Source organism: Cynocephalus volans, chromosome 8, assembly GCF_027409185.1.
Source record: "Cynocephalus volans isolate mCynVol1 chromosome 8, mCynVol1.pri, whole genome shotgun sequence".
Taxonomy (NCBI): domain Eukaryota; kingdom Metazoa; phylum Chordata; class Mammalia; order Dermoptera; family Cynocephalidae; genus Cynocephalus; species Cynocephalus volans.
The window spans coordinates 7,364,216-7,377,190 of record NC_084467.1 but is presented as its reverse complement, the minus strand read 5'-3'; the positions used below and the strand labels follow the sequence as shown (position 1 = coordinate 7,377,190).

At 43.1% G+C, this 12,975-nt stretch overlaps 1 protein-coding gene across 1 annotated transcript in view; it reads right to left on the bottom strand.

Moving 5' to 3' along the window:
* The window catches only part of SLC25A33 (solute carrier family 25 member 33), a 29,268-nt gene extending 16,560 nt beyond the window's left edge, over positions 1-12,708 (bottom strand). The window contains exons 1-2 of the mRNA XM_063106096.1: positions 12,456-12,708; positions 1,325-1,504 (exon numbers count right to left, since the gene is read on the bottom strand). Of these exons, the coding sequence (XP_062962166.1) occupies positions 1,325-1,504; positions 12,456-12,511 (236 nt within the window). The 5' untranslated portion in view covers positions 12,512-12,708. The remainder of the gene's footprint in view (positions 1-1,324; positions 1,505-12,455) is intronic.
* Positions 12,709-12,975: the final 267 nt, after the last annotated feature.

Sequence of the window (12,975 nt, the reverse complement as noted above, 5' to 3'; positions counted from 1 at the left end):
AAAAGGCAAAGCAGGCAAGGGGTATGCTCTAGCCACGTCCTGAGGACTTGTGTCTGTGCTGAGATCAAAGCGTGCCTCTGCCTTCTGGGTCTCCACTCCCCTTCCCAAGGTCTACCGTGGACACTGACCTCCCTGCCCCTCACTGGGTTTCTTAGTCTCTTGTCTTCAGCAGCTGGCCTTGCTGCCCAGGGCTGCTCAGTAAGCATAGGCGCACCCTACACACAGGGTGGGCATGGAGGCCCAAGTGACTCACGTGCAGGTATCTGAAAATAAATTGAGCACCTTCCAACTCATCCTACCTTATCCAAAATGGGACTGAGCTCTGTCCAAAGTGCTAAGTGTTGTGGTTATGAGGACAGAGAATTTCCCTTTTATTGCTTCTTTTTCCAAGGTTTCCCAACTAAATCCCTACACTGATTAACAGCACTGTCTGTCTTTTTTTTTTTTTTTTTTTTGTCTTTTTCATGACCGGCACTCAGCCAGTGAGTGCACCGGCCATTCCTATATAGGATCCGAACCCACGGAAGGAGCGTCGCCGCGCTCCCAGTGCAGCACTCTCCCGAGTGCGCCACGGGCTCAGCCCCAGCACTGTCTATCTTGAACACACCCTTTTCCAAGGATAAGTTTCAAAGATCTGAATATGACGCTCAGTTAAATTCAACTATTACTTATTGAGCAACTTTTTAAAAGTACAAGGCCCTAAGCTAAAAATCAGATATGGTCAAATGCTCTTCTGAATTTCTGATTTTGCCTTAAGCATGGAGACTGATAACCCCAATTCAACCTATGAATATTTAGCTACTTTTTAAGCAAATGAGATATTTTTCCTGCAGTAAAAACAATAAAATGGGCAGGTAGCTGATGCATAAAACAAAAATTAAAAAACCTATTTTATTAAATATATTGTAACTTTTCTATAAAAACATTTTGTTGCTATATTACTTCCTCTTAAAATATTTACAACCCTTCTCTTGTGCAATTTAAAATATTTTACTCTACCACCTCTTATCTTCTTAGCTCTCAAAAGATTTGAGCAAGAAGACAATCTGATGCAACAATTTAAACATGGATTTTTGGTTTGCTTTGGAAAGTTTATTGTGACTGTCCCTGGATGATAATCACATGCACACCAGGACCACTGCTGCCAAGAAAGCAAGGTCAGAGTTCAAAGGTATTGGTAAAGAAACCTAATTCTTAGGTCTGCACCAAGCTTATGCAAACAGAACATTCCATTTGTTGGGCTTCGTGAACATTCTGTATTGACAGTGGGTGTGGAGGGCGTGCTGGTGGCAGAAGGAGCGGACTGAATGGGGACAGAACTTACTTCAGAACCTGTAAGAGTCCAGGTGTCATGGACGTTGGTCTCACCATTCCAGCTCCACTGATGGTCCCCAGATGAACCTGAGGATAGTAGACTGTACGGAGAGCTAATCTCGAAGACTGCAACCTCGTCTTAATGACTTCTAGTGGACAAGTGAAAATAGCACCCACTGTGCCCCCACACCTGTAAGAAAGGAAATCACAGCAAGAGCAGAAAAGCTGTTATTCTCTATACAAATGGAACAGGAAATTTAACTTCTCTCTTTAAAGGAAGGTACACATGTTCATTTAATAAAAATTAGAACATAAGGATGGTGAAAAAGAATTAGTTGAAATCCCAGAGCTAGAGAGATAACCATTGTTGCCATGTGAGCACATCCTCTGGGGGCACTCCCCCCAACCCCACTTATCTAGATATTGGGAATGTCCTTCCATGTCAACATATACACCTATGTCATCCCTTGTAATGGTTTCATACTTTCCCTCCGTATCAGTGGATAATATTTTATCCTACTGTTGGGCATTTATGTCATTTCTAATTTCATTACCATGCTGTGATAAATATTCTATAAAATGCATCTTTGTACATTCAGACAAAAGTTATTTAGGTAATGTTACGATTTCGAAAATCAATGTTTACTACAATAAGGACCTTCATCAAAATCTGGTTAATTTGATCACCACTGAAAATTCTAAAGTTTACTTTCAAAAATGAAGTCGTGGGTTTGCCTCATTCACAACTAATCAATTCATCCTCCGTGTTTTCATTGGTCAAACTCCCTCTCCTGGTCAGGAGAGTTAATCATTGAGTTCCTCCCTCTACAATGTGTTCATATTGAGATAAGACCTGAATTACTATTTAAATATATTCCTTCAAGACGACTCACTTATTTATCTGAAAATACCTACTTCCATCTTCTCTTAAACAATACTATCCATGAAATGACATGTTTGGTGGACTAGTTATCATTAACAATGTCATATACCACCTAAAACCATCACCACAGCAGCACTGCACAGGCTTGCCTCTGGAAGACACGGCTCTACAATATGATGGATTCCTCGAGATCAGGACCCCGGGTCTTACTCTTTGCATCAGAACTCAGAAAGCTCACAAACAATATTTGCTAAGAATTATTCACTTGAGATTCAAAGGAGAATGTCTTTGAAGGCATCTGAATATTTGAAAAAAGCACTTCCCATCTACCTTTTACCACCTGCTGTCTCTCACTAGATTGGGGCAGGGCTGTGAATTCATACACTCTTGTACTTAGCTAGAACGCAGCGCACCTGGCACAAAACAGGTGGTTAAATAATGACACAGCACCAGCATCTGTGACTGGGAAAAGTAATATCAGAAAGGAAGGACAGGCCCTGGCATATCCCTTCTCTGAGAGATGCAAGCGTTGGAAAACTGGCAGCAAACCCAACCCCAAAACAGACCTCAAGGTAATGAATGAAATGAAATCCTCATGCAGGATTTTAAAGTCAGGACCCCTGTACTTCCATAAAGCAAGTAACATATCAATAACTGACAGCCAGAAGCTATCTGTTTAAATATGAGAACTACTGCCACTGATTGCATGATTATTTTATGACAAGCATTCATTTCTCCAACAATCCTCTGAGTTAGGAACTACCAGTTAGCCCTAACTTACAATGAGGAACCTGAATGTCAGAAAAAGACACAAATACACAGATGGGTGGTGGGGAGGAAAAAAATAGCCATTTTGGCTATTTAGGTGAAACTACTGTAAAATCATGATGATAACATACCCTAAATTGAGCTGTTTATCTTCCAGTGTTTTCAAAATGGGCCCAAAGCCCATTAATTATAAAAGCAATTGAGGGGGTTACAATCAGAATTGCGACAGAGGAAGGACAGGAAGGAACTGAGGTGGTCCTTATTTTATAGATGGGAAACCTGGGTCTCAGTGAGGTTACATACTTTTTCAAAGTCTCAAAGTGACTAAGTGTCTAAACCAAATCCAGGCTCTCTGTCTCCAAAGCCCATGTCCTCTCCACTACACTGAGGTAGCCTCTTTTGGGGTATTATGGAAAAATAGTTATTGTATACAGTTTTGTTAGCTAATTTAGTCAACTCACATTCACACTCAAAAATAGAAAATTGTTATTAGATAACTAAGTCTTTAAAAACTCTAATGGGTTGTTTTTTTTTTTAAGTCAAGAAAAAATTATCTCCCATACTGGCCAGTCATCAAAAAAGAAAAATTGTGTAGAGCTGGCTGGTTAGCTCAGTTTGTTAGAGTGTGGTGGTGTAACAGCAAGGTCAAAGGTTCGGATCCCCATACCAGACAACTGCCAAAACAAAGAAAAAAAAATTGTCAGTCTAACTTAATTTGGGGCTGTATAACTTGTTCTAAGCACTAGAATATATCTAAAGAAAACGGGATATAAATGGGAAGTGTTTAAAAAAAAAAAAAAAAAAAGAGGTAAAAAACCCCCAACAAAAACCACTTTCTATCCCATGTCTATTTACACAAAAATATCTACCACATGTTTAAGAAGTATAACATTTAAAAATACTGGAAGGGTCGGCCTGTGGCTCACTTGGGAGAGTGTGGTGCTGATAACACCAAGGCCACGGGTTCGGATCCCATGTAGGGATGGCCGGTTTGCTCACTGGGTGAGCTTGGTGCTGACAACACCAAGTCAAGGGTTAAGATCCCCTTACCGGTCATCTTTAAAAAATAAATAAATAAATAAATAAATAAAAATTAAAAATACTGGAAAAGTTATCTGCTACAGAGTAAGATAAAGAAATATCTGAAATCTATTTTTGCTTAATAACATAACCCCATATCAGTGAAGAAATGGCTTCTGGGCAAATCCTTTCATCAGAAAGTCTGCAAGTTCAAATACGATGCAGGTCAGCTACTTTTGCTTTCAGTCAGTTGTACTCATGACTTTGGCCAAACTTCATCCAAGTCTATGCCACTGATCAGAGGAAGACCAGCAGGGAGGTGTGTTTGCCCAACTATGCAAATACTCCCCTGACAGCAAGGTGGTGACCTCTTTGAGTGTGGCAGGCCACACTCACCACCACTTTACTTAACATTTTGTACACCATGACTACGGCAGGACCGGGTGGTGGTGGTGAAAAGGCCTGGGCTTCGAAACCACTTCCCAGCTGGATGAACCAGGGCAGTCTAAAGCTCAGGTGTCTCACCTACAAGACAAGGAAGACGCCAGCCTCACAGCAAACCACCCAGAACGGTAAACACCACAAGCTGAACACTGCAGTGTCATTATCAAAATTAAGTAACCACTCAGGAGGTAAACCCCTCCTTACCTACTAGAAAAAATACCTTAAATGCGAAATGTCCAAGTCATTAAGCTGTGTCGGACACAGTCACTAAATACTCTTCATTAGAAGAAAACAAGTCCTGATACTAAACTAAAATTTCCAAAGATTCTTCCTGAAATTGAAAAGTACTGCTATGAAATGTTTTAAATTATCTTTCAGCTCAACTTCTTTTTCTTTCTTCATGAACCAATAAGTGCAAGATATTCACCAGTCGGAGACGATAATATGAGCACGAAACACTGACTTATCTAGGTTGGCTTTACAAATGTTTTCTAAAAATATTTAATCATGTTAGGCCCAAAGCACTTAAGATTTAAATTATATTCTTTGTAGGAAAAAAGTCCCCGTCACTTCTCAATTCTCTGATGCAAAGAGCCCCTCTGATCTTAGCCCCACAGCTGCCCCTGGCAAGGGCACTCTGCGGAAGCCCCGTCCAACTGTGGCTCTGAGGACTTCCCAGGAGTCTCGGCCCAGCAAGGGCACAGACGTGAGTTCTGTCGCCGGCCCTCACCCCTCACTGCTTTTAAGCTGTGCTCTACTGAATCCGTCTTTCAATGACATCATGGGCAGATTCCATAACTTTCCAGTTTTTCATATCCAGTCCCATTGAAAACTTCAACCTCAAATCTTAATTCAAAATTTCCCTCCACCACTGCTGGCTGGACTTGTGACTTGAGGGGACTTGGTCTGCTCCTTCACATTTTCTTTCCTTAGTTCTAGGATTCTCTGAGCTCGGGGACAAGGAGGAGAGAGGTGGTCTTATGTAATTGGTCCTTATCTTGTGAATCCACCTGACTGTGTGCATACTGGTGGCTTCAGTAAACGGTATGACTTCCGTGTAGATGGTGTTCAACCTCGCCACGGGTCGCAACACCAGGAATCCCCCCACCGGTCCCACCAGCAGTCCATCCCACTGTCTCCTTTCTGTCTTACCTGGCCTGGGGACCTTGTGAGAAGCACTGGGTGCCTTCCCTTCCTCTGGTCCCCATGCTTCTTGACATCAAGCCAATGCGGCCCTCCAGAGTGTCCTTCCAAGTCCTCCAGGAGCCAACAAGACTAGCTTGAGGTAGGAAGTCACCCATGTCATTCCCAAGCATACCCCACCAGTCTCTTCTCATCCGGCTGGCTTGGGCCAGAACAGTAGCATCCCGCTTGAAGGAAGCATCTGGCCACAGAGCAAGTACCAGCCTCTCAGCAGCATTTTAGACCATTAATCTCCAAAGTGCGGCTCATGCTCTAAGAGACGTGCAGGGTGATCCATTGGAGTGCGGAAAGAAGGTAATCTCCTATTACTTACAACTGAAAGCCTCCTAAATGAGCCTTGCCAAAAAAATTTATACCTCAACTTTTCAAGAAAAGCTTTTACAATTACAAATAAACTTCCAAAGAGTGGTTAGGACTCATGTTTGTTGTAGGCTATTGTATCAGTCCATTTCTGTTGTTTATAACAAAATATTTGGAACTGGGTACTTTGAAAATGAAACTTATTGCTTACAGTTTCAGAGGCTGGGAAGTCCAAAGTCCAAAGAACACATCTGGTGAGAGTCTTCTTTGGTGATGCTTTTCAGCCACACAGGGGTCTCACATGGCGGAGCAGAGACTCTCATGGGCTCTCCTTTTAAAGCCCTCAGAACCACACCCCTGACCGCCAATAAACCATCAGCGTAATCACCTCTTCAAGGCCCCACCTTTCAATTACTGTAATAGGGTTTCCCACCCTCAATGGTTACATCCATGATTAAGTTTTGGGAGGACATTCAACCCAAGGCAGCTATGTTTCTAACAGCTACAAGGAAACTTCCTGGATATTAATTTAATTTTGCTGCTAAGGTAATACTGCTCTAGTCACTGATGCCAAAGTCCAAAGAAAATTCTCTGGGATAGTCCAATCAGAGCAAACATCCGACGGAGTTGAATACAGTAGCAGAAAGGCAATGAATAGTGGTTAGATTACAAGTCCAAGAACAGTCATAGAGATAGTTGCTCTTTGAAGTCTATTTGCCTTCATTTCTAAAAAAAAAGTCCATTCACTGGATGTTTTCTGCACCTTTTTTTTTTTTAACCACTTGTTACCTTTCTATACAAATATATGGTCAACCCCCGATTTTTCTACCTTCTCTCAATCTTCCTTTCCAGAATGGAAATCTTGTGTTTATTACATGAAGATATATTTAACCTTTTATCTTTTTACACCCACAGGGCCCTGGCTTGATTTTTCCCAAGGATTAGACATCTCTCCTCCTCTGTTTATCGCAGAACAAAGCTACAATATTACTACTATAATATATATACTGCATTCTTTTACTCTTTAAAATAATCAGACAGTTACATACAATTTTTACATTATGCACACTAAGTTTTACTTTTTAACTCTGAGTTTCAAATAACAAGGACAATTTTTAAAAACTAGATGTTTCATCAAGAACCTCTGTTTCCTATGCATACCCTCACATTAAGCATTAAAACCAAGGCCAAGAGATCTTTGTCATAATAGTCACTACCCAATTGCTGGTAAACTGGTTTCCACACTCACAGCTTATACATATGTACAAAATGGGTTCCACCGACAAATGATACTGCCACATACCCTGAACTGAATCCTCCGAATCTTTGGAGTTTTGGGTAAGTTCTCTTTTTCATCTGCTACCTCTGTAGTCACTACTTGAAAAACATTAATTGCTCTTCTATATATGCTATAATTTTCTGGAAAGTTTTATTTGAATACCTGGCATAAGGCGTACAAGATTTTATATCCACTTGGTTAAAGCAAAATAGTTTGTGATGTAGCTAATTCTCCTTTAGACGCTATTTCCTGTATTCTATCTTATTTGGGAAGAAAATTTAAAATAGCACCCCAAATGAATAAAAAACTCTAGCACTTTCTGAACCTGAAGAGAATCATATTTTTCACAAACAGACAAATCCAAAATAACATTACCTTATGTCAATACAGTTTCAGCACATCCTAATGTGAAACCAAGTTCATAATTCACAAAGTACTGCTTCTCTTTATTTGGGACAACTTAACAGGCCACCCATCTTTTATTCACCTGGTCAATCACTTAAGTATTGAGGTTGCACCTGTAATGTGCCTGTCTCAGTACTTGGGATGTATCAATGAAGAAAAACATGGTTCCTCATGAAGCTTAAAAACGAGTGGAAAGTGCTCGCTTCGGCAGCACATATACTAAAAAACGAGTGGAAAAATTTCACCCAAATACCATACAATTTAAAAAATCTTTGTTACATATACAAAATACACTGGACGAAAGCAAAGCCAACTTACATTCACAGCGATATATTTATACCAGCCTTATACAAACTGGTAGGTGCACACTACATGTCATATCAAAATTTCCTTAAGCATTTCAAATAAGCCTGGCATCTTCTCTACATTGTTCCCCCATTATTCCCCCATAAAACACACCATCTCTGTACTCCCTAACACTTCAAAAGTAATCACTAGCTGACACAGACTAAATTTGTGGGGACAAACACAGTACCCCAGTATACCTGGCAACAGCTGTGCAAAATGGAGGGGAAAACACTGAATCTTGAAAACATCTGTATATTATGTGTTTTAAGTCCTTAAAAACATAACATATTCCCACTAAAATACATTTTAAAGGCTATATAAGTATATTTGATGAGAAAACAAAAAATCATGCTATAAAAGCAAGACCCAAAGCATTTAATCCAGGCTATCAACGTCTAAGGACAGCTTAGTCCGGCTATTCCACGTGCTGAGTAGATCTCCTAAATCATCTCCCCGCTGTGTTAGTGTTTGCCCAGCAGGTGAAGAACCTCACTAACACTAATGGACAACCAGAACCCCTAAGTCTTTGATGGGGAAAGTTTCCAGGATTTTCTTCCACAGCAAATCAGGCGTACACACAGAAGGGCAACTTCAGAGAACTGCGGTATTTTTATAGATGAGATGGTTTAAACAGTAGAAAAATAATGATAGGTTTTATTTGTTATGTAGTTACAATAAAATATGTTTGAGTACTTTTTTGTTTTGACAACAATACTACCCAGATTTGGGGACAAGGAGGGAAGAAAGCAGAAAACAGCAGAACCCTGCTACTAAAGAGCAACATCAAATGAACGAAGTTCACTCCTGCAGAAGTAACCCACTCTAAGACAGTTTATGAAAGAGCTGTGTGGGTACCAAAAGCCTTAAGAATGTTCTCACTCAGCAATTACGTCTATTGGTCTATCCAAAGGAAATAAAGTACACATGTACACATAAGGATGTCCAATTATTTACAATGGCAAAAGATTAGCAATAATAGACTGGAAAGAAATTATGTAATCAGAATAAGTGAGGTAGCTGTTTTAATTTTCTGTAGTTTATAACAGAACACCTGAAACTGGATAATTATAAAGAAAAGAAATTTCTTACAGTTTCGAAGGCTGAGAAGTCCAAGATCAAGGGAGCACATCTGGTGAGGTCCTTCTTGGTGTAACTGCACAGTTCCCAGGTGGCGAAGGGCATCACATGGCCACAGGGCAAGAGGACCAGCATGTTCACATGCTTTCTTCCTCTCCTTATAAAGCCACCAGTCTGCTCTCTGATAACCCACTAGACCATTAACCCATTACTAATCCATGAATGGATCTAATGGGAATCAAGTTCCAAGATGAGCTTCAGAGGGGACATTCAAACCATAGCGGGAGCCGGGTTGTAAATTACTCTAACATCCTCTCTGAACTCCAGTCACTGGGCTTAGAAACCGAGTGTGCCTTCTGCCTTGCCATCTTCCCACAACCCAGGCATTAAATGGAAGATAAATACTGATGGACTAATGGTATCCACACAGCATACGCTACCGGCATGCCATTAAAACTCATTACTTAGAAGAAAGCAATTTAAAGAACATGAGCCTATTTAAAAAATGAAATGAAATTACGTTTGGTACACGTATATATGCATAGAACCTACTCTAAAGTGCTTATTTCTAGGAGTTGACTTGTGGGTGGTTTTTCCTTCCATTCTCTTAAAGTGCAACACACTGTGTTAAAAATAGGTTTTTATTTTTGGTGGCTGGCTGGTATGGGAACCTGACCTTTTTTTTTTGTTTTCTGCATATTAAAAATATGACTATGACAGGTTAACACAGGAGTATCCTCCCCTTTGCAAAGAATCCAAGAATCCAAGAAATTGTCTTTTTCTTTTTTTTTAAATCAAAAAAATTTAAAAGATTGTGACTTGTTTTGGTGTAGTTTTCATTTTCCAGGCTCTAGCATTAACTTTAAACTATTCATAAGCTTGTTATACATTATTAAAATATTTGTCCAATATCATTAGTGGTAGCATTAAGCTTGTTTAATATTAGTTTCCAGTGGCTATTCAATAAATGAGAAATATGACAGACTTTAAAAGCAGGAGTTCTGACTTTTCAACAAACTTCTCAAAGGAAGTGAATTTAGTTCTCTGGAAAGAAGCCAGCTTAACAGTAGAAACTAGTTACTTGAAGCAAAGCGGCACATATTCCACTGGACAAGCTGGGACCTTCAGGTTGGCTAATTTTAACCATGTAATATACCCATCTCTACTCAGCCCCTTTCATGTTCTACCCTAAATGAAACTGATGTTTAAACATTTCAGGCTAGTGAGAATGCATCAAAATCTAATTAGTTACTCTGAAAAACATCTTTTTAAGGTTTATTTTCTTTCTTGAATATCTGCAAGTAATCCCATACTGCTGCTAATGAAGGTACTCAAACTTTATAAATACTCCACAATGGCCTCAGGCACTGCTCTAATAAACTACCTACATCTTAATCAATCTGGGAGAGCTGTGTTGGCCACTGCAGTTTTCCTCCACAACCTTGTTGGCTGGCGCTCTGGCAGGAAAATCGGCAGCCAAAGGGCACTGTAAAGGGAGCATAGGGAGATTCATCAAGACCGGGAGATCAATTTTGCAGACAGCCTCAGCAGAGGCTGCTCCAGAGCAGGCAACTCCCCCACTTTGGAATACTAAGGCATTTAAAAGACCTCGTCACTGAAAACACTAAGTCAAAATCACTGAGCATAATAAATTCATTAAAAAAGAATTATCCTTCTTGGCTTTAAAAATGTGAGACTTTAAAAAAGAAATAACTGAGAATTCTTCCCAACTGCTATGGTTTGAATGCCACCCCTCCGCCCCCAGCTCTTGTTGGAGCTTAACCCCCAATATGGTACTTGAAAGGTGGGGCTTTTAAGAGGTGATTGGACAAGGGCCGAGCCTGTGGCGCACTCGGGAGAATGCGGCGCTGGGAGTGCAGCGACGCTCCCGCCACGGGTTCGGATCCTATATAGGAATGGCCAGCGCACTCACTGGCTGAGTGCCGGTCACGGAAAAAGACCAAAAAAAAAAAAAAAAAAAAAAAAGAGGTGATTGGACAAGATCGGACAAGGTGCTCAGGCATGGATGCATCCGTTCATGGATTAATGGCCGAATGGGTTGTCACAGGAGTGGCACTAGTGGCTTTGTAAGGAGAGGAAGAAGCACATTAATGCACTCTTGCTCAACCTCTTGCCACGTGACACGCTGCACTGCCACAGGGCCCTATAGAGTCGCCACCAAGAAGGCCCTCACCAGGTGAGACCCCTCAACCTTGTACTTCCCAGCCGCCAAAACTGTAAAAAATAAATTTCATTTTCTTATAAATTACCCAGTTTCAGGTATTCTGTTATAAGGAATAGAAAACTGGCTAATATATACCATCTACAAAGAATCACCAACATTTTTTGGTTGGAGAAGGTAACCGGATAACCTCCTACAATAAAGGTGCAGAGAGCTCAGGAACACCTTCAACACAGTGAGCTTCGCAGTACAGTTTCTCAACGGTTATTTGCTTGTAATAAACACATCTAGGTAGCAATCCAGGCTGCAACTAAAATACTCGTCAAGATGATAATCCAGGACAAATTCTATTTTATGCAAGTGTACTGGCCAGCAGCCAAAAAAAAAAAAAAAAAAAATAGTCCTACACTTAAAAATTGCTGTTCCCAGTCCTGTGAGGTCCTCAAATAAGACTGCACATCTGTAAGACTCTAAACGAACCCAAAGGCACCGTCTGTGAGAAAAGAAAAAACTAATACCCCAAACCATTTGAACTTCTATTTTCCGTGGGGGGAGAAGGTGGTGTAATCAGCTACCTTCCTACCTCCCCTACCACTCGACCTTCCTAAAAAAGCGTTGCCTCCACTAAAAAAAACGTTGAAGTGCCTCTTGCATCTTTCAAAACAGGCACATATTACATTTCTGCGTCTCCGGCGTTGGAAGCATTTCAACGCACCCGCGACCTCGCATTTCGCGCTCCCACGTGTTGCTGGAAGCATCGCCGTTCACCAGCACTTTGCAGCTGACGTCCAACACCTGCAGCCCTCTGACTGAGCTACCTCACGCGCTGCCCTGAGGTTCCCCAGGGCTCTGAAACGCTGCACTTCGGGGAAATGCCGGCCCGAGCCACAGTGGTCAGGCAGGACCACCCCGAGTGACACTCACACCAGCCACTAATTGTTCAGAACGAGGAAAGGCTGGGAACGCCGGGCGGCAGCGGCGCGGGGTAAGAGCACCTCGGGGGATGCAGTCGGGGTGAGAGATGGGGCAGAGGAAAGGCCCGACCCCCCGGCCCGGGCCTCCCCAGCAGCCCCGACGCCGGGACCCCTCTTCCTCCCGGGCGCCGGCGCTTCAGCCCGGGGAGGGCGGGTAACCGGCGCGGGAGGCCGGCGCCGCGCCCGGAGGAGGAGGCCGGGCGGGGGTCCGCAGGCCCGGGGGCGGCGGGGTGCGCGGGCTCGGCCCGGGAGGCTTACCCGCCGGCGAAGAGGTGAAGCAGCGTGTTCTCCTTCTGCTGGGTGCCCGTCGCCATGGCCGCGCCTGCGCCGCCGGGTGGCGCGGGCAGGCTCGAGGGATGCGTGAGGTCTCGCTGGCCCCGAGGGCCTCAGGCTGCTGCCGGAGCCACCTCCATGCGCGCGGGCCCAGACGTTCGGCTCCCCTCGCTCCGCGGCCTCCGCGGCGTGGCCGCCGGTGCCTCACCAGCCTCTGCGCCCCGAACCCGGCGGTCACGTGGCGGGGGCCGGGTCTTGTCGTCACGCGGCGCCGCGGGTCGGGGGCGGGGCGAGGCGCGAGGGGGGTGTGTGGCCCCAGAACCTGCGCGCCCATTGGCCGGCGGGCGGGTGTGGGCGGGGCCAGCTCCGAGCGGATGACTGGGCGGGGCCGCCCTAGGCCAGAGAAAGGATGGAGTAAAAACTGGTTGCGACTGTCTGGTTCCCGCTCAGAGCCAGCGAAATCAGGCTTAGGGGATCCTAGGAGGCCTAGGCCTTGTCTTATTTT